This window comes from Cryptotermes secundus, unplaced genomic scaffold (genome assembly GCF_002891405.2).
Source record: "Cryptotermes secundus unplaced genomic scaffold, Csec_1.0 scaffold171, whole genome shotgun sequence".
In the NCBI taxonomy this organism is placed as follows: Eukaryota; Metazoa; Arthropoda; class Insecta; order Blattodea; family Kalotermitidae; genus Cryptotermes; species Cryptotermes secundus.
In genome coordinates this window covers 654,704-677,320 of record NW_019726223.1, presented here as the reverse complement: position 1 = coordinate 677,320, position 22,617 = coordinate 654,704, and the positions used below count along the sequence as shown (strand labels likewise).

General features: G+C 39.1%; 1 protein-coding gene across 6 annotated transcripts; it reads left to right on the top strand.

The window, feature by feature from the left end:
* The first annotated feature begins 1,891 nt into the window (after positions 1 to 1,891).
* Positions 1,892 to 20,876, top strand: LOC111863918 (src substrate cortactin). 6 transcript variants are annotated; one of them, XM_023850742.2, is made up of 12 exons: positions 1,892 to 1,995; positions 2,357 to 2,541; positions 3,989 to 4,108; positions 4,561 to 4,681; positions 5,249 to 5,414; positions 5,648 to 5,758; positions 17,065 to 17,186; positions 17,755 to 17,869; positions 18,044 to 18,303; positions 18,697 to 18,964; positions 19,983 to 20,038; positions 20,234 to 20,876. In XM_023850742.2, exons 2-12 carry the CDS (start codon positions 2,384 to 2,386, stop codon positions 20,312 to 20,314), a joined length of 1,578 nt encoding a protein of 525 aa, XP_023706510.1. In that variant the 5' UTR covers positions 1,892 to 1,995; positions 2,357 to 2,383; the 3' UTR covers positions 20,315 to 20,876. The 6 variants fall into 6 exon arrangements, with proteins under 6 accessions (XP_023706510.1, XP_023706511.1, XP_033607141.1 ...); XM_023850743.2 differs by having other exon boundaries at positions 1,908 to 1,995; positions 2,332 to 2,541; XM_023850741.2 differs by lacking the exon at positions 1,892 to 1,995 and adding an exon at positions 2,008 to 2,236.
* Positions 20,877 to 22,617: the final 1,741 nt, after the last annotated feature.

Genomic DNA, 22,617 nt, shown 5'->3' with positions numbered 1-22,617 from the left:
CCTGATTAAAATAAACTGACCTTAATTAAAACAAATTAATTAACATCCCAATATTTTCCTTGTGTTTGTCATCCTCTCTCTTCATGTCGTCTCAGCTGGTCTCAACTACCACCATATTATGACAGGATCAGTATTATTATCTGCCACTGCAGAAGGTAAGTGCACGAAATTAAGAAATACAATCATGCATTATGTCGGATGAACATAACCACTTAAGAGGATATGAGCAACTACTCAAACATAAGTTTCCTCAGTTTGTGCCTGCCAATCTGGAAACCAGTTGCCTGCTGAAAATTGGCCACATTTCTCTGAAATTGCGGTTGCTAATTTCCTTGATGTGCCCTCATCCTAAGAGTGTTTAAAAGAATTTCATGGTGATCAGCAAAAATTGAATGGCTGAACTTGTGAAACTGACAATGCCAACTGGTGAAGGTGTATATAATTTTCATGATGGTGGTTGAAATTTTATTGATATATCACAACAAGCATATCACTCATGAAGGTGGATGAACAAAATAATTTCTTTCTTCCTTTCCCTTATTCCTTTTGTACCTTTATTTCCTAGTTCCCTATGATCTTTTTCCTGTCCTTTCATTTATCCATCCTATTCTAATTCCTCTCGTCCTTCTCCTTCATACCAAATCAGTTCCCAGCCACTATTCTTCTATTCCTCTTTCTCTTCATCCCCTCCACTTCTCTGTTCAGTATTCCTTCCTGTCCCTTATATTTGCCCATCTTATTGTCTCCTTCCTTCTATTCCTTCATATTACAACATTATGGGATGCATGGAACCTTCCATTCATAGCCTTGTCTAAATCATATTTCATTACAAATCAGTAAGACTATGGCTGAAAATCGGAACTTTTATTGAAATCTCCTCATATCAAATTTCAAGAAAATCTGTCCAGCGGTTTATAGGATGATAATAGGTGGTAGCCACATATATATGTAACTTCCACACGAGGCCCTCCACTTGCCTACTTTGGAAGAAAGCTTTGAAATGGGTGAATTCCTCAGCATAGGTAAGGTAATCAGCCAATGTACAGTAACTGACTTGTCCTATATCATGTAACAATGATCTATAGAGATGAAATAAATAAAAATAAAGCTATCCCTGTAACAGGCAGTGAAGGCCCATAGGGTTGTGAGAGGATTCCACATTTCCTCTGGACAATTGGCTCACAGATGGCCCTTTACCCCCCAGGAAGATTACTGGGCATACTGCCTAATTTACTCATTTCTGTTGGTGGCTGAGTTGACCCCAGGACCATAGTGCGACTTGAAGGATTAGGTCAATTGGAAAAAAAAACAATCTTTTGGGACGTGAACTTGCGACCTTCCGGCTTGTAGCATGTGACCCCCAACCCCAGCAGAGGTAATTTGCTTTTCATTCTGACTCATAAAAAGGCAAAGTCCCTGTGTTCAACGAATTAAGCACTGCGCCATCAAGGCATATGTGGGAGTGGATTCATACTTTTAGGAAAAGCTCCTAGATATATTGTTACTCAGAGAAACCTCTCCCGGAAGAAGAATGTGGCATGTAGTCATATGTGTGCCTTTATACATACATATATAAACCTGATTTCGCGTAGCTTGTAATGATCGAAATCTCTGGATTGCCTGTAGTCCGCCGAGGATTCGAAGCAGATACGTACCGAATACTGGCATGGCCTAGGCCTTTTTTGTATTTACAAAATAATACAGAATTGATCTGTGGACAGTCGTAGCTCCGATATGTAGAAATTAGTAATGCTTTGTAGTTAATATTCCATGGCGGATGGCATTTTGATAAATTGCGGGCGACCACATTGGCTGCATGGTCTCAAACTGTTGTTGGTTTGGTTGCAGTTAGGGAGGGGTGACCGGGGGAGACGTATAGTTTCCGTGGTGTGTTCCCGCCCTTGACGGTTAAACCGCAGGAAGTATATAGAAGGTTGGTGATCCATGGTATAATTAGGCAACGGATAAGGCAGAGCAGGCAGAGGGTGTGTCGTGGTAAGTTTCTGTTTATCTTAAATACAAATAGCGATTATTTAGTTTATATCGCGTGCGTATTTAAATATTTAAAAGTGAGTAGGTGTTCGACGTACGGATAACATATTACTTCACAATGAATGTTTCAGCAATACGATACGGTTTCTTAATCGGTCAAAGGCTGTGAAATGTGAGACATTGAATTAGTCATACGTTGAAAGATAGAATGTTTTACTTGGTAGGCTGGAATTTCCGTGTCATTGTAGGTATTTACAGTTTAATTTTTCTGAAATATTTTATTTCGAAAGTAATATTCCATATGCTTTCATATTTTTCTTTGGGCCCTCTTTCCAATAGATGGTTTAACCCTGATTTTTTTTAGCGTATTGAGACCTTATAATCGAGAGGCATGTGGAAGGCAAGTGCTGGGATAAAGCTAGACGTCTCTAATGGCAATGATGATGACTGGGAAACGGACCCAGACTTTGTGAATGATGTAACAGAGCAGGAGCAACGATGGGGCTCACGCACAGTGGAGGGCTCTGGACGCACCGCTGGTGCTATTGAGTAAGTTCTAGATTTATATGTCATTTAGCTCTTTCAACCCAACTATCTATGACTTCAGAATTTCACAGTTTTGCCTTTATGTTGTGGGAATGTGAATGACAGTAGACAGAAGTATGAATCCTAAGAGGTCAAAGTTCAATTTCCTGCTCTTTACTTTCTGGTTACTTGTGTAGAATGTCCTACCACAATTCAGGGCAAAATAATGATATAAAGATTACTAACAGATGTTTTGTAAATATGTCACAGTTCAGGTGTTTGGGAATGACTGTAACAAAGCAAAACCTGATTGAGGAGTAAATTAAGAAGAGATTGAATTCAGGTAATGCTTGCTACCATTCAGGCCAGAAACATATACAAACATACAAAACTATGATTTTGCCTATGGTTCTGAATGGGTGTGAAACTTGGCGTCTGACGGGAGGAACATAGACTGAGGATGTTTGAGAACAGGGTGCTGAGGAGAATATTTTGACTGAAGAGAGATGAAGTGACGGGAGGTTGGAGAAAACTGCATAGTGGGGAGCTTCATAACTTTTACTCTTCACTAAGTATAATTAGAATGATAAGTCAAGGTGGATGAGATGGGCAGGGCATGTAGCATGAATGGGGAGGAGGAGGAGAAGAAGAAGAAGAAGAAGAATGCAAATACGATATTGGTAGAAAAGCCAGAAGGAAAGAGACCACTAGAGAGATAAAGATGTAGATGGGTGGAGAATATTAAGCTGGATCTTGGAGCGATAGAGTGGGATGGTGTGAACTGGATTGATCTGGCTCAGGATAGGGGCCAGTGGAGAGCTCTTGCAAATATGGGAATGAACCTTCAGGTTCTATAAAATGCTGGTAAGTTCTTGAGTAGCTGCACAATTCATGGCTTCTTAAGAAGGGCTCAGCTCCATGAGCTAGTGATCACAGATTGTCCTTGTCAGTCCTTACTCCAGTTTCATTCCAAGCTGAATGTATTCTGGAAACACTCAAGTATATAGATATGATATGTGGTTTGGTTATACTGCAGAATGTGTCACTGCACTGCAGTCTATGGTAATTTTCAAAGAAGAGGACAATGAAGATAGAGAAGAGTGAAGATTGTTGTGTTGGTAGTGGCAGTAGCAGCAAGAGAACATACAAAAAAAGGAGGAAATTGTGAAAGGGGTGGGGGGACAGGGAAGATGAAAAAGAAGAGGGGAAAAACAGTAAGGATGTAGAGGAAGGAAATTAAGAGAAAAGAAAGAGGGGGAAGTAGGGGAGACAATGTTAAGGGTAATAAGATTGTGGAGGAGGACAAGATATAAAAATAACTCAGGTAAAATGTTCAGTAGTTGATATAATATTGGTAAATACCACAAATGTGTCTTGACTTGCTTGAAGATAAAGTTTTCTTTGTCTAGGCATCATGACATGAATATGTAGAGACGACATGGATAGTACCACTGTTTTTATATTTTTGCAGTATGAAGAAGCTACGAGAGGAAACTGCTGAAGCAGATGCCATTTTAAAGCAGAAACAGTTGGAGGAAGGTCCTAAAGCTGCATTTGGCTATGGAGGGAAATTTGGTGTGCAGACAGACAGGTTGGTGTTCTTCCAGGCTTGCCAAAGTGCCAGCTGATGTGTATAGTCCAGGAAGAAATTGGGAGCTGAATGCTTTAATAGATATTTTATGCATTTAGCATTTTGGATGCAGTTAACACAACTAGTAAAATCCAAAAATTTTGTAGTGGCAATAACAAGGTCCACCACTGGACGTGATCCTGAAACTGTTCCATTTAATTCTCATTCCCACAAGATGTTTCCATTTAGGATTCATCTTAATGTTATCCTCCCATCCATATCTTGGTCATTCGAGGGACTGTTTTCAAAGAGGTTTTCATACCAAAACTATATATGTATTTCTTGTCTCCCCATGTGCAGTAAGCTGTGCTGTGTAGCTTAGATATTGTAATTTATCTGCCCGATTAATTTTATCATGTAAAATGTTCTGTGACCTGTCAAGACAGTAGTACTGTGTATGTTACTGTTTCCAGGATGGATCAGTCAGCTGTGGGGCATGATTATGTGGCAAAGGTGGAGAAACATGAGTCACAGCGAGATTATAGCACTGGTTTTGGAGGCAAGTTTGGTGTTCAGAGTGACAGACAGGACAAGGTTTGTGAGATTTCAGGTTATTATGTGGTGAATATGAAGATTTCTGTCCTCTAATATGTGATGCCATGCCATTTTGTGTGTGTGAGTTAGTTTACAACCCAGTCACTGAGTTTGTAGTGTCAGATGGTTGGATGACTGATGAATTGGAAAGGATTTGGAAGGAAGCAGTCAGCACCATTTTAAGGTAGTATATCACTATTTGTCTGGAGGGTCTGAAGAAGATCATGTACAATTTGTCAGGATAGTAGGTGTCCCAGCTGAGATTCAAGTCAAGTCCGGAGCATTACTATTAGACTGACTTGTTTGGTGATGCCGTATGGTCAGGTAAGAATTTACCAGTGTTTTGAAGGAATCTGTGCTTCCATTTTTGATATAGAAGATAGAACAGGGCCGAAAAACATCCCATTTTCTTTAACTGTTAGAAATATGTTTGAATTCAAGATTTTGCTGCAAACTGTTCAAGAAACACTGATTTTTGGCAGTGATAAAGTATAAAATAATGAAGGAAAGGCATTCCTCTGTCTCCAGGCTGTGTAGCTATTAGATAATGAGATTTGCATTTCACAGAGTGCAGAAGATTGGGAGTACAGGGAGAAGATAGAGAAGCATGGCTCTCAGCGTGACTACAGTAGTGGATTTGGTGGAAAGTATGGTGTGCAAGTGGATCGCCAGGATAAGTCTGCTGTTGGCTGGGACCATGTTGAGAAACTTGAGAAGCACGAATCACAGAAAGGTAAGGTCATCTTCACTACCAATTTGTTACTCTTGTGTTCATGTGGTTAAGATAAAAATTATAACTGATCTCTGAATTTTTTTTAGTATCCAAAATAAATTTGTACTGGTGTCAGTAGAAGTAAATGTGAAGTGTTTCAATCTCTGTAGGCAGAAATACTAAAAATATTTGGATTTTATTGAAGCAGCAGCAATTTTCATTTCATTTGATATTTTTTACTGGGTTGGGTTCAGATTATGCCAAAGGTTTTGGTGGCAAATATGGCATACAGACGGATCGCCAGGACCGTTCAGCTGTTGGCTGGGACCACGTTGAGAAGACTGAGAAACATGCAAGCCAGAAAGGTAACACGCTGAGAACAGCTTGGCGTGGGGTGTAGGTTGTGGGGTATGATGCATGTCCTGTGCACTTTGTCTAACACGCACTGGGTGTGGACTGTATCGTTACATGTGTTCAGCAGTGACATAATTTTGGTTCTTCTGTGTAGTGTCATTTAGTGTTTAACACACTGTATCTTTGCTTCTCTACAGAAATTTTTACGTGCTTTCCTTCTACAAACTCCATTTTAATTTTGAGTGTGTTGAGGTGGTTGGAGAGGACAGATTTTGATATCGAAGTCAGATTCATGATATAGGAGGTGATTAACTTTTAGTGATCATGCATCACTATTACAGTGCATGTGCCCAATCTAGCATGCCAAATGTTAACATTTTTTTTTTCAGTAAAAATACTAGATTTTCACTGCTGTAGATCAGGAAGATTTAAAGTCACCTATTCCAATGTGAGGAACTGATAAAATAAGCATGGGGTTTGAAATCTATGTCACCTGATTATGAAGGTTAAAAATGAGTTGAGAGGCTGACACAAGTGATAATGCTTCAGACTTATATGTAGGAAATGACCATTTTCAATCCCAGTCAGGTCACCAGCTGTCATGAATGAGGTTTTCCATGGTTTCCTCAGTCCTTCCAGGCAAGTGCCAGGCTAAAACCTCTAGCTGGACCACAACTGCTTACTTCCGTAACCTTTCCATATCTTCAGTCATTTATCAACCTACTATTTGATGCCATATATCTACTGATTGTGGCTAGTGTAAGTAACACAGTTCAGAATCACACAAGATGAGTACTTCAAGTCTGGAGTCAGCTTGAAAGCAGCATATTTGAATAGACAAGATTATTTGGGAGGACAGTATTAAAATGAACAATATGACATAGGATATAATAATGAGAATTAACTTGAGCTGGCTGGGAATGGGATCACGTCGTAGATGAGGGTTTCTTACTGCAAAGAATTATTGTTTCATAATATTATGCAGCCCCACAGTATGGGCATTGAAGTTACACATTTCTTTTTTAATTCCACAACAGCCACTTGTACTCTAATGTAAATTTTTGTTCCCTAATGTTGTGCAGCCCCACAATATGGACATTCAGAGTTGAGAATTTTGCCCTTAACAGAAATTAGAGAATGTGACCATAAATAAAGTTCACAAAACTTTTAATTCCACAACAGCCATTTGTACTGTAATGTAATATTTTCACCCCATAATATTGCACAGTCCCATAATATAGACATTCAGGTTACAAAAATTTGCCTTTACAGAAACTATAAAACATGGCCATAAATAAGTTCACAAAACTTTTAATTCCACAACAGCCAGTTGTACTGTAATGTGAGGGAGAACCACATCTAAACATCTGGATTGTGACTGAAAAATGATAATGGTTTTGCTGTAAGGTATGGTGGTGTGTGCCATAAAAGGTTGTCAGCAGGTAAATAATATCACTTTCACATAATGTTGCACCTGTTGTGTTAGCATCTAGAAGTCTGTTTATGATATTTCATTTGAGGCTTCATAAGACATGGCACATAGAATGAAATTATCGCTGTAGTTCGTGCATCATAAATAAGCAGTAGCTTGTCTTCTTGTGCTAATAAGAACACAGCATCTGCATGTAAGGCCTTACAAGTTGAGTCAGACTGGCAAAAATTACTCCATTCACATGAGGTGTTTTCAGTAGCAGCTTGATAATTTTCACAGGTAAACAGCATGAGAAAGTTTGGCATCTTGCACTCTCTTTTTCGAGTTTGCTAGCTGCAATTCAAGTTAAGATACAGGTATGGGATTTTGAACATGTAGGCGTCAAGAATGAAAATATAACTTTCGGCACATTCACAATGAAAAGTTGCAAAAATGTGCTAGTTTAGCCATGTCTGTCAGTCTTCATGTATCAACTGTGGAATTGCTTAATGGATTTTCATGAAATTTGACATTTGGGAGTTGACTAAAATTTGTTTGACACACACCACTAATACATAGCTCACCACAGATATTTGCAGTAGTCTGTTTAAAATAGTAGTACATACTCTTCTAGGAGTCATTTAACTGAATAAGTTGGCTTAACCAGTAATGCTTCTGACTTGTATTTGTAAGATGAGTAGTTTGAATGAATCTTAGCCAGGACATTGATTACTCTGACAGGTTTTCTTGTGGTTTTCCTCACTCCCCCCAGGCAAATGCTGGAATAATATTGTCGCGTGTTGCCAATGTAATGCAACAAATAAATTCATACAGGTCTCGGATTTGGCAAATATGTTTATTGAACACTCACTTTTACACTAGCGAGTACAATTATTATCACTTTCAGTATCAAAACTGCTGCTTCTGCTATAGTCAAAGCCAAACTGAACTGTTCTCAGCAACTTCTAGAACTCAGCTGTCAACTCAGTTCACCTCAACTGTGTGCTCCATTTGAAGCTGGACTTTTATAACCTGGTCTTGGATGGAATATAGCGCACCATGTAGGAGCCTTTGGTCTCGGCCACTGTCATGCAACGAACCCTCTGTTGTCCTTTTATCTCCATGGAAATGCGTTTGTTGCTTAAGGTACTCCTAGGCAACAGCCCACTGATATTGCGTTTCCATGGAAGTATACTTCTGGATTCCCGGCATGTGACAATATCTTGAAATAGACCACAACCACTTCCTTCCATATACTTTCCAGTTCATAATTTAATATTGATTGATTAATTGATTCTACTGTTCGATGCTGTATAATCTTAAGAACTGACAGCTTCCTTAAGTAAACCATACATAAATAAATGTACTTCATTTCAGTTTTGATGAATTTCATAATATGGAAGCTATGTTTGATGCTTAATGTGTACAAAGTAAAATGTTGGTATCTTAATATACAAACATTATTTGGAGAGAAATTCATCTGCCATGTTTATGGTTTGTTCTTGTTTTTAATTTGATTCTAAATATATTTGGTATATTATTGCACCAAAGCTCAGCTGGTTAGACAGGATGACTTTATGTGAGACGCATGGTGGGCAGAGTGGGACTGGGCAGGTTATTCTGTGGGTTTCTTTGTTTTTTCCTTGCTAATTATCCTGCCATTGCTTAATACTCTTCTATCACATGCCTACAGAGAGTTTTTGTTAAACGGGCAAATATAAATACTTTGCCTATATTCTTAAAAGAAATGATCCTTTTTAGCCAGGATTGTAGTAGAAACAGACACAGATATTGGCTGAACAGTTTATCCCTTACATGAAGAGAAGTCACCCACGTGGACATTAAAATAACAGTTGATGTGAATGTACTGAACTAACTGACTTCATGAAGATCAGTCCCTCATGAGCAGCCATTAGTTTTGCAGCTACTCAAGAACTTCCGAAAAAATTTATGGAAGCTGAAGGTTCATTACTGTGTTCACAAGAGGCCTCCACTGGTCCCCGTCCTGAGCCAGATCAATCCAGGCCATACCACCCCTCTAGGATCCCTATTTACGTTATCCATCCACCAACAAAATGTTCTGGATTGAATTCAGTCTCCTCTTAATTCCCTCCTGAATCAAATTTTGATTTGTTACTGTCATTCTGAAATATTTTATCTGTGCCACATTTTCAGAGGATCTGTTAGCTCTCTTTGTCATGATTTTGCCCTGCATTCTGGTGATGAGACAACAATATATACTGTGTTTTTCTTTGAGATACCTGTGTTATCTCCCAGTAGATTCATATCTTAGCATAGACCAGCAGCCGATGTGTCCCATTTAATTTGTCCCACCCGGTTTTCCTGGACCATCCTAATGTCATATTGGGGTGTATAGACCCATTGCTGGGCAGAGACCTGGAAATGGACAAGTACAGATGTTGCTATGCAACAGGCAGATAAACAAACACCTGTTTCTAAGCAGTGGTCAGTAAACACATTCATGTTCTCGCGGAAATGATATCCTGTCTGTTACTAGGCAGTTGCCCATGACAACAACAGAAGGATTGCTGGAGGTAGTATTTTTTGTTGGGACCAGCCCAAGGTTGTATAATGAGGACACCAGCCTAGCTGTAGGCAGTTCAGTTAGGAGGTGTCAGCAGCTCAGTTGAGTGAAGTGATGTGAAGTAGCTGGTTGGTAAGCAAGAGAGTTCAGTTGAAAGTCAGGCTGTGAAGATAAGATTAGGAAGTTGATATGAAATGGCCACCAGCCTGGGATCCAGTTGGTTGTGTTGTCAGTTGACAAGAGGACCTGAACGCAGGAAGCTAAAGAATCTTGTAAGATTTGAGGCTTTCACGGCGGTGACTATGAAGAAAGCAGTCTTCTGGGATTTGGCACCGTGTATATGTGGTGTTAACCGACGTTTCGGAGGAATGTATCGCCTCCATCTTCAGGGTAGAAGAAAAAGTATAAGAAATCTGCAAGCGACAAGACCGTGAGAACGGTAAAAGCAGTAAAACGGTAAAAGGAGGCGATACGTTCCTCCGAAACGTCGGTTAACACCACATATACACGGTGCCAAATCCCAGAAGACTGCTTTCTTTCTAAAGAATCTTGCTCGGTAGAAGCAGCTAGTCGAGACTGCAATAGACTGAGGACACTAGTCAGTGTGTGTCAGTGGTCTGTAAAGTGTAGTTCTGTGTGGTTAATAAATCGATTCACCAGTCCATTCCCTGTCTATGGTCACATATCCCATATACACGTGATGATATTCTAAAGCGAAGTTGAAAACAGTGGTGATAAAGCATCTCCTTGTTTTAGACCATTCTGGATGGAAAATTATCAGACAAATGTTTTGCCTGTATGAACATTACTATACATTTTAATCAGCCTAACTTGGGTTTCTTGGGTACCCCAAATTCTATGAGAATACTGTACGATACTTCCCTCCTACTGAATCATAGGGTTTCTTGAAGTGCGTCAATAGCTGATGTACTGTCTTATTATACTCCAATTTTCTCCAGTATTTAACGAATGCAAAAGATCTGATCAGTAGTTGATCTGTTACATCAAAACCTACGCTGATGATACCCAATAATTTCATCTACCATTAAGGGTTATTAATACTCGATGACAAAACTTCAAGAAAATGACTCCTCATATAGAGAGAAGAAAAAAGTGACAACACGGTTCTGGAAATGCATAATTACAGAGTTATCCGAGTATGTAATTTATGGAGTGCACGCTGACATGTCCTGTTTGCTGGAATAAAAATGCAAGACACTGGTTACAATTGTTACACAAGTAATCATGTTGCGAATCAATTTGATGTGGGCCTGAATACCGTGCAGATGATATCCTGTTGTTTCCAGTTAAGTAGCTGTAGCTGTATCCGAAAGGTGAGTATGACGTCTGTTATCTGTGATTATTAAGTGTTGTTTGCAGTCTGCTGTGAAGTGATACATAATGTATACAAATGAAGAACATGTATGGTTTGGCAAGTGGTAATGCTTCGGAGGTGCATCGCTTGTATCAGGAACGCTGCCCAATGCGCAGATTGCTAGACTGAAAGACATTTGAAGGAATCCATTGCTGCCTATGCAAACACGGGAGTTTCACATGTCCACCAGGCACAGGGGGATGGCCAATAAGTACAACCCCTGAGGATGAGGAAGATATACTCAGTGCTGTGGATCAAAGTCCAGGAGTCAGCACAAGGCAGTTAGGCCTGCAGAAGAATATCCCGCGCGTGACAATCTGGAGACTGCTACGAGAACAGCTCCTGTGTCTATATCATCTACAGCGTGTACAAGCCTTGTCTCCTGCGGATTATCCTGCAAGAATAACATTCTGCCGGTGGTTCCTGCAGCAGTGCGGTGCGACGCCTAACTTTGCAGCTGTTGTGTTGTTCCCAGATGAGGCGACATTCACAAGGGATGGAATCCAAAATTTTCATAATCAGCACGTGTGGATGGACTCAAATCCCTGTGCAAATATCCAATCGTCTGATCAAAAGAGGTTCACCATTAACATCTGGGAAGGCATTGTTGGTGATTGTTTGTTGGGACCCTACATTCTTCCAGACAAGCTTAATGGACAGAACTACACAGATTTCTTGTGTACTACATTGCCTGATTACTTGGAAGACATGCCACTAACATCCTGTTGACAGCTGTACTTCATGCATGATGGTGCTCCTGCACATTTCAGTCTGTCTGCCCGCAGGCACCTTAATGCACATTATCCTGGGCACTGGATAGGTAGAGGTGGACTGATTGCTTGGCCACCATGCTCTCCTGACTTAAACCCCCTGGACTTTTACCTGTGGGGACACTTAAAGTCTGTCGTGTATTCAACTGCTGTTGCTGATGTACCAACTCTCCATGCATGCATTGTGGCAGCCTGTCAGACAGTATGCACTACACTGGGCATTTTTGTTCGTGTGCGGCACTCAGTGCAATGGCCTGTATTCAGGCAGGAGAAGGTCACTTTGAACATTTCCTCTGATATGTGACCAGAGTGTTCCAGCTGGCGTTACAGATGTATTCAGTATAACAGTGCAACAGTGTTGGGAGTGTTGGATTGCACTGATGTTACCAAAAGGTCGGATAATTCTGTAATTATGCATTTCCGGAACCATGCTGTTGTACACTTTTTTCTTCTCTCTATATGAGGAGTCCGATCCTGAAGTTTTGATACACTCTGTATGTGGACTTCACCTTGAGAGAGGGATATTGGATAAAGTATGAAGTCGAAAACAGTGATATCTCACAATAATTAGTACAGTCAGTTTTATCGCCCTTCTCATAAATTGGTACAGTAATAGACTCCTACTGATTGGGCAGTTCTCCCTTATTCCAAATAGAATTAATGAGTTTATGGATCTCAGACCATAATGTTTTACCTACTGCTTGAATCAATTCTTCTGGAATTTGATCACTACCTGACACTTTATATATTTTCAACTCTGCAATAGCAATTTCAATCTCAAAAGGACTAGGTGTGGGTACTAACGGTTCAGTTGTATGTATTTCTATCTGCCTAACATCACTGGACCTATGTACATTCAGTAACGAAGAGAAGTAGTTCTTCCACCTATTCAAAATGTTATGGGACTCAGCAAGCAGGCCATCATTCTCATCCCTCACTAAGTTACTTCTACATTGCTAGCCCCTCTTAAACTCATTTATTCCTTTATATATTTCTCTAATGTTCTTGTTCTTACTGTTTGTCATAAGCTCACTAATTTGGTCTTCAAGATATACCTTCTTTTTATTCCTTAAATGCCTGCTGGCCTCGCGTCTTATATTGTTGAGATTATCCTGATTTATTTTGCATGGATCCTGTAACCACTGCAATTTGGGTTATTTCCTTTGCTCTTATAATTTTGGTGCCACCTCTGTCCCATCTGACCTCTGGTACTTCCACTAAATCTAACTTATAATTTGGTATGTCTTTCAAAACTGTCATGAGCAAACATGCCCCGTACAGACTTTTTACATTCCACATATCAAATTTCATGTCCATTTTCCTTCACTTAGGTCATTTATCAAGAGAATCTGCCCAAGCCTGGGTCCCTTTGCATTATTTCTTACAAGCTTATTTTTTCTGACAAGGAGGAGTTAGCCCCATGCTGAACCTCTCCGCTGGAGGATCACCCCTTGTCGGCTGTCCGCGACTGTTTATTCAGTATATTTCCAGCTACCCTCCATATCTAGAGGCCCTCTCTTCCATTTGCAACCTGAGGACACACCATGCCATGGTGACAAGAGACTCACCTAGCATGGATGTGAATGTATTGATTTTTATTAAACATGAAATTAATATTATGGGTGAAGTTTTTTAATTGTTACCTCAATTTTGAGGTTTTGTATAGTCCTGTCTGGGGAACACATTATCACATCCTCAATTTTTAAACTAGGGGCTTCATCTGAGATCCAGTACTTCGCTGGTTGCAGAGCAAGGAATATTGTTATTTGGTTTATTATTCTTTATTTAAATACTTCAAAATGTGTAAGTGAATTTAATGTAGTTTTGTCATGTATGTAGCAGCTAACACATTTGTTTGGTTCTTGAACTAACAGGGTTTTTCTATATGTGGAACTAACATCACAGTTCTGTTGGTGCTGTCCATAATGTATAATCGTCAACTTAAAAATGACTCTTGTCTGTCATGCCTGAATTGAGGCAGCTGTGAGACAATTGCTTTTTGGCTGCTGTAAAATGATATGTTTGCTTTGTCCCAGCGTTTATTGTCAGTATATGTGACATTAATCAACCTTTAAGAAAATGTGTATATACAGGGTGACTCCCGGGAATAGGACATTTTTCAGATGAATAGTACTGAGCCCATTTTCAACTTAAAGCGAATTTATTAACAGAAAATTACAGGTCAAGATTTGCCATTTTATGTACCTAGTCTAGTTGTGAAAAATAACGTCCTGCAGATGACGCCCTTCTTCCTGAATGCAATTTTTCACCCTCTGCTTGAAGTCATTAAAAACTCGGCCCAACATCTCTTGATCAATCAACTGCACATCTCCACGAATGACATCCTTCAACTCAGTTAAAGAGCGGGGCTTATAGATGTAGACACGGCTTTTGAGGTACCCCCACAAGAAAAAATCACAAGCCGATAAATCAGGAGACCTGGGGGGCCAAGGCACATCACCGAAACGGCTAGTGCTGAATTTCTATCTCTGTAGCTCATGTTTAAGCATTGGAAATGCTCAAAAATAACACAGGTCAAGGTCTGAGCTGTAGGGTGGGTGTTCTTCAGGAGTCCCACCGATGTCTGCTAGTGTCTGCATCATCACATGTGCATTATGTGTCAGTGTATTATCTTAAAGCAGTCCACCATTTTATCAAGAACGCCAGTCTTTTTTTCTGAATGTCACCCCTTAAATGAGTTCTAAGTGTATTTGCATAGTAAAGACCATTCACAGTTTACTTCAGATGTAGCAACTGCCAAAGACTTGTGGCTTTTGAGTTAAGGACAATAACAGCATCACTTTTCTATTATGGTGCTGTGTGAAATTTCCTTGAGGGGGCCAAATCCTTGTTTCTAAACAGTTGACTGCTGTTTCGATTCTGGGTCATGATGTCATAACCAAGACTCCAACACAAGTGATTATTGACAATAAAAGTTCAGGGATTTTGTTCATCAAGAAGAATATTTAATTTTCAGATCTCCGCACACTTTATTTCTGCTGATCACTGAAGTCACGAGGTTTCCACCTTGCACACACTCAACTCATGCCCCAGTCCACTGTAATTATATGATGAATCCTTCTCAGTGAAACATTTAAACTGCCAGACAGTTCTCTTAATGATAGTCTTCTGCCCTCTCTCAGCAGTTGTTCAGCTTTGTCAATATTCACATCTGTGACAGCAGTGCGTGATCTCCCACTTTGAGCATTGTCAACCACTTGTTTATTTCCATCTTTAAAATGCTGCCACCATCAGAGAGCTGTAGCTCAGCTCACTGCTTCTGTTTCATATGCATTCTCTAATGTCTCTAATGTTCACTGCTTCTTCCAAGCCTCACACAAAGTTCTCTTGCACATCTCTGCCTTAAAACATATGAAATATAGTTCTGCACTACCATTGCAAAACTTTTTTTACACGGGATTGTACAAACACATACACACACTGTGGAAAATGGCACCACTTGCACTAGTAGCTAAACACACTTGAGGAAGCAACAAAGTGCATGTGCTATTTTGATAAAGGCCAGAGAAGATGAACAGCATTGCCATTCTCAGTACTTTTGAAATACCCCTCATATTTTAGTAACCTGTTATTTTTGTCTCTTTTTAAGACTGATGTGTGCAGGATTGCAGGATTGACACACATGCAGTGCTTTCATGCACAAAACATAGGATGTACAATTTAAGGTTCTCAAGGCAGTGACTGTGAAGACTTTGTCTTGTGAGATGTGATGCTGTGTGTTTTGATAGAAAGGTACTGATGCTTCAGAGGAACTTGCTGTCTTGATCTTCGTGATTAAAGAATAAGTTGCATGGGAAAACAAGGGTCCAGATATGACAAAAGGAAAGAGGGATGTGAGTTGCCTGGTGGGAGATGGTAGCCCTTAATATGGCAGGGAAAAGCATTGAGAAAATTTTTTTTAGGAGGAAAAGTAGTAAGAAGAAAGTTTTTTTGAAGTGGAACTGTAAAGGGGTCTGTTGGCAGTTCTTATACTTGTACCCTCATTTTCCTGTGTGGCTTACTTTTCTACCCAAAAGATGGTGACATCTGGTTCCTGTGGAACACTGATTCCTTTCTACTATATGACATAGCATGACATCCCAGGAGACAGTAATCTTCAAAAGGTACATAAAAAATATGTTTCTTTTAATCTCAGATTGGTTTTGAGAGAAATTTGTTGATGGAATTTGTTTCCAAACATAAAAGTACTTACACAGATGCTTCAAGTATGTGTGCTCCCATATTACTGAAATTCAAGTTATGGAATTTTGCCCTTACAGAAGCGATAAAGCGTAACCATAAAGTTTGCAATATGAGCCAGGAAATCAGCCATAATAAAAATTTCAGATGTAATTTTTTTATACAAAAAATGCAAAACAATGTCGGCTTTTCAGGAAATTAGTATTTGCTAAGAAATTCAGGCTGGTGTTGGTAGCCGAGTGGTCTAAGGCATGCACTGTCTTCGCTCGCTCGGAAGCTGGGATCGTGGGTTCGAATCCCACTCAGGGCATGGATGTTTGTGTGCGTTTTTCTGTGTTTGTGTACAGATAGAGGCCTTGCGACAAGCTGATCACCCACCCAAGGAGTCCTACCATATGTCTAAGATCTAGTAAAACCAAAGTGAACGGAGAGTTTTATGGAGGTAGGCCTAGGCCCAAATGAGGGCTGTAGTGCCAATGGAAAAAAAAATTCAGATTGCATATGGGCATATGTTGGTAATGTCACAGGGTGGCTGGTAATGTGGTTGCTATTCCCATCTTGTATTAGACTGTGCTGTGTATTTCCTTTATTCATGATATCTGGAAAGAGGCTGTCAAGCACAAGTGCAAGCAGCACACCCAAAAGAGCCTAGAAAGTAATTACAACCAGTGTAGAACTATATGAGATGGAAATGTGTTTTTATTACAACTGTGGACAAAAGATATTTTTGTAATAATGCAGCTGCATTTACTAGAGTCGCTGGAGTAGGAGGGTTCATGTTATTGAATTCCATGATATGGAAGAATTTTCAAAGATACATTCTTTCCTTAATGCAGGGGCATGCTGCACATGTGTGTGCTCATTTTGGTTTTGTTATATAGAATTGTACCTCATGGATCTTTTGTCCAGATTTGATGATACAGGAAAGAGTTCATATCAAAACCTGGACCCTTGTATATATAGATCGTTTCTCCTATAAGGTGATGCGGATGTTACACAGATGTCTGATGTTCTAGACTATGCTGTTGGATTTGGTGGAAAGTTTGGTGTTCAAGCAGACCGTCAAGATAAGTCAGCTGTTGGGTGGGACCACCATGAACAGCTGCATCAGCATGAGAGTCAGACTGATCACAATAAGGTAAAAATGTCTGAATCCTTCAGAATTCCCAAGCTTTACCTCTGACAGGGTCAAAACTTTGTGAAAATGATATTATATTTAAGCATCCTGTTACACTCACACAATATATATGAGACAAACTCATGAGAAAGAACTACAATTAAATTGTTGCACTTAAGACGGAGTTTGTCTCATATATATTTGTGAAAATGGTAAATATCAAGACCCCACTAGATTAAATTATATGCTGTTGTGCCTGCCATCATCCTTATCAATTATCCATTCAGAATTATGGAACAGTTTGAATCTTGAAATCAGGTGCTGACAATTATTTGTTTTACTCCCAAGCCCAGAGAAGAGATTTTTTAGTTTTAAACAAGAACTCTCGATATCTTCATATACTGCATTTAGTATAGTAGAATATATATAGTAGATTACTATCTTCTGGGATGTAATAATCCATCTAAGGCAGAAGACTGATGTAGCAGGATCATCTGAAATGTTGGTAACTGCCTTCAAGACTACACAGCATTACATCCAAAAGACAGCAATCTTGTTAGATTTTCTTATGGGCACGTTTTTTTTGCAGGGATTTGGCGGTAAATTTGGGGTGCAGAGAGATCGAGTAGACAAATCAGCTCATGATTTCAATGAACAACCTGAAAAGGTTGGCACAAACTATGAGAAACTGAAGCCTGACATAGGTGAGTTTGAAGTACCATTGATTGTTGCCCTGTGTGCTAAGTTACATGAATGCATAGAGCTGTGTCTCTACTCCCCCATGCTTCTTAATGGCACATCGCTTAGTTAAGCACAGGAGAACTTTACTGATTACTGGCTTTCCCTTTTTCATTAAAGATTTGGCTTTACTTAATCAGGGTCTACCAAACCATCGAACCTTCGTATGAAATTTGAAAACCTTGCAAAGCAGGGTGAAGAGGAAGCAAAAAAGAAGGCAGAGGAGGAGCGAGACAGACGCAAGAAGCAGGAGGACTTAGAGGAACGTGTGGCACGTGAACAAGAGGAGAAACGATTGAAGAAGCAGCAAGAAAAGGAACAGGAACAACAGAGAAAACTACAGGAGCACAAACTTTACCTTGAGCAGACTATGTCCCAATCCATATCTGAGCCTCAACAGGTGAGCTGTCAATTGCTTCTCTCTGTTAGCAGTGATTCACAAATGTTTAGCAGTTCATGAACCCACTCTAGAAAAACTGTGGCTTATCTTAACATATTCACCATCAAGTGGGGTTGTTTGCCACTGTGTATGAAAATGTCATTTTCTTGTACAGATGTCACTCAAATATAAAGAAATTACGAGTATAACTGAAAATTGTCAAAGCTGGAAAGGCCCAAAATATATTGCAATTGTTTATTGTTTTTCACTTGTTCTCTTCCATTTCTGTTTCAAATGTAGGAAGTTCAGAAGTCCAGTTGTTGTGGAAAATGAAGTATTTCAAGTAGAGGAACTGTCACATGTAGAATCATTACTCCTAGATGCAGTTTAATGTGAATCATTAATTTATTGAAGGTGGTTCAACCTAAGCCGCAGGCACGCTCTTCTATTCAGGAAGATTCAGTATCACCACATTCTCCAGTTGTGCCACAATCTACAGTTGTACCACATTCTCCAGTTGTGCCACAATCTCCAGTTTCAAATGTTCGGTCGGAGAGTCATGTGGTACAGACGCCACCAACAGAGGAAGAAGATGAAGAAATAGATGAAGACGTGGCTGGAGCATTTGATTCTGTAGAAGATACTGGCTACTCTGCCATTGCACTGTATGATTACCAAGCAGGTGGGCGTTTTCCTGATAACACTCACAGAGAACTCTGAGTGTTCTTCATTTAATATTTACAATTTCTTTATTAAAACTGTCACAACACAACTAAACTGAGGTCAGTGCCAAGTTGGCTCTGCTACATGTTTTGGCTACCAAAAGCCATCATCAGGCAAGTACATGGCCAACACCACTGAACTGAAGTACTAGAAAAATTGGATACAATAATATTAATTATATTAAAATACTTGGCATAAAAATACAACAAATTAGACCATATAAAACGAAATTATAGTATAAAACAAGATTTAAATTCTTCGAGTGATGCTTTACATCATCGAGTCAGTCGTTGGTTTTTGCGATTTTGTTGTATTCCCGCAGACAAATTGGAGTATTCTGTATTTTGTGTATATAAAACTGTTTTGTAGGCTTTTGATGTAGATGTAGTAATATTAATGTTAATTATTTAATCGGTGCCTCATCTTACAAAGTATTGACCATTCTGTAGGGAATGTAAACGACGACTTAATATTTATTTCCTACCTGTTTAACAATACTGTCGGTAACTTGGAATAGATGGCATCAGGTGATTCAGTGATGATGAATAATGAATTGGAAAGGATGTGGAAGGAAGTGGTCATGCCTGTATTTAAAGTACTAGTACTATCCCACCATTTGCATGGAGGGACTGAAGAAAGCCACCAAAAGCTTCAGTCAGGATAGCCAGCATCTCCTGAATACAAGCATTACCTCTTGATACACAGCCAGACTTTGGCTGATATGTTAAATTAATTCTTGAAAAAAAATTCTGTAGATGAAGTCATGTTAGTTGGACACAAATTTCCTGTAAGAAATAATATGTCGTGGAAATTTCTTGTTAAACCAAAACACCATCTTAGTTGAAAACCATCTGTACTTCACAAACTGTGTTAAGTTGAATTGATGTTGGCAGACCTAATGTTAGTCAGGAACTGGGTGTACTCTGCATTCCTAAATGGAAAGATAAGACTTTATAACATCTTTGTTTTGGTTTTAGGGGCTGAAGATGAAATATCATTTGATCCTGATGATATCATCACCAATGTGGAAATGGTGAGTTGTTTCATGAGTGGTGATGTCTTTTTTTTAAATTTTCCATCATATGTTCATATAGCAATACTGTATGTGCATGATGATTCTTAGTCCTTTAATATTTATCCTACTTGCATAGGACAACTGTGCGATTGAGCTGGTGTACCTGAGTAATAACAAGATGTGAATGTGGTTCTGTCCTTGGATTTCATTCAGATTGATGAAGGCTGGTGGCGGGGCTACTGCCATGGCCAGTATGGATTATTCCCAGCCAACTATGTCCAGCTGCAGCAGTGATGATCACGTCCACAGCATAGCAGAGTTCAACTGTGATACAAAGTACTTAAGAGCTTCCAGCAGTGCACATCTCTTATGTGGAGAGTTGGTGGAAATTTTTTAATAAACAATTTTTTATGTCATGGTGCTGTACATATTTTTATGTGTCTGGGATGCCTTTGTGTGCCGTGACTTGTAAAGAATCATTGTTTGAGTCATGAATACTGCTCACAGAACGGTTCAGGCTGATCTGTCAAGGCCACAACTTGAGAACTGCAAGTAGTCAGCTAACTGCTGATGGCTTCTTTCCTCTAATCATCCCCTCTGATATTAATTTAATCTGATTTCTCTTCAAAGCATATGAATGTAAAAATTGCTAATCAAACTATTAAGAATTATAAACCAGATGTCTAAACGATTGTTAGTTTTTAGGCTGCAAGTATATAAATTAAGGTCACTTAGCGTATCAGCATCATCTTGCTGTAGTGATTCATGGAAACTAAGAACTGACAGGAGATGGTACAGTCTTTTAGACCATAAAAGAAATTAAATTATGAGAGAAATACAAATTCCACAAATAAAAGGATTTATAGACCAATATTGAAGAAACTGGAATAAATGTGTTCACAGGATGTGATGTGGCAGGATTTAAAAAAATGGAAAATATTAATCAAAAAGAAAAATAAGTTTGGTAAAATCTCAGAAATGATAGCTTCTGTTCTGTGTTATCTTTAATAGGTCTTAATAGCCTAATACTGAAAATAATGAAGTACATAATGGTTTTCTGGGTTGTGACACCGTGCAGTCTTATAGGTGGATACCAACTTTTTGGCGGAACACACTGTTAGGGTTGATCACAGTGTCGTCCCAGAACAAGGTAAAATCTGTAGTAAACTCTTAAATGTTGTGGTGTTGGTAACATATGTGAGAACCTCATTTCTCACAGTGAAAGGGTTATTGATATGGCTGTTTCATATATGATTAATATTCTTTATTTTAAAGATTCTGGTATGTACTGTTAATATAGTACAATGTAAGTTTTAGAAGTGGTAAAAAAATAAGTTGTATATGGATGTTTGGTATTTGATATAGTCAAAACATAAACATTTTATTGCAATTATAAGCCACTCTTTTTTTACTACATGAAAATGGTCTTCTGTATTGCTGCCATAATATACACTTTTTTGTAGTTGAAATTGTACCTAATTTCATAATTTTTAGGGGCACTATGCTACAAGCCAGAAGGTCACGGGTTCAAGTCCTGATGAGGTCATTGGATATTTTCAATTGACCTAATCCTTCCAGCCACACTATGGCACTGGGGTCAACTCAGCCTCTAACAGAAATGAGTACCAGGAATATTCTTGGGGGTAAAGGGCGGCTGGTGCGTAAGGCTGACAACCTTGCTGCCATGTATGAGCTGATTGTCTAGAAAATGTGGGAACCTCAACATCTCACAACCCTATGGGCCTCCACGGCCTGTTACAGGGATACCCTTACTTTACTTACTTTATATTCATAATTTTTATGTGGTGTTTTTCTTAAAAATGATTACATTTAATTACTAATTTTAATTGCATCTCATTTAACTTGTTTTTTTTTGTTATGAAGTACTAGTTTTATAGTTTCTGCACTGGTTGCAGAAACTGCATTATTGAATAAGCTTGAAATAAAATTTTAATATTATAGGAAAATACTAATCATGTGGTGCTGACCATCTTAAATCATCAAGAAGTACATGATATGGAGAGAAAAAAGTGAATCACCACACAAGCTGTTGATTCCATCTATAGTCAGTTCATGCAATTTACATTGTCCTACTGATTTTAATATTATCCTGCCATTTCTAGGTTATGAGCACAGTAACTGTTCTATTTCCACAATGGTATTCAGGCCAGCTCTGGATGGAGAAAGCTTGCTCAATCAGTAACTTCATTGAGCTGAGCCCTTCTTGAGAACCAGCCAATTGTGCAGCTACTCAAGAACTTCCCACATATTATGGAACCTGTAGGTTCATTACCATTTTCACAAGAGCCCTCCACCAGTTCCTATCCTGAGCCAGATTGATCCAGTCCATACCACCCCATCTTATCTCACTAAGATACATTTTAATATTGTTCACCTGCCTTCCTAGTGGTCTCTTTCCTTCTGGCTTTCCCACCAAAATCCTATATCCATTCCTCTTCTTCCCCAGTCATGTTACATGCCCTGCCCATCTCATCTTCCTTAACCTAATCATTTTAATTATGTTTGGTGAGGAGTACATATTATGAAGCTCTTCATTGTACAGTTTTCTCTAGTCTTACGTCACTTCATTTCTGCAT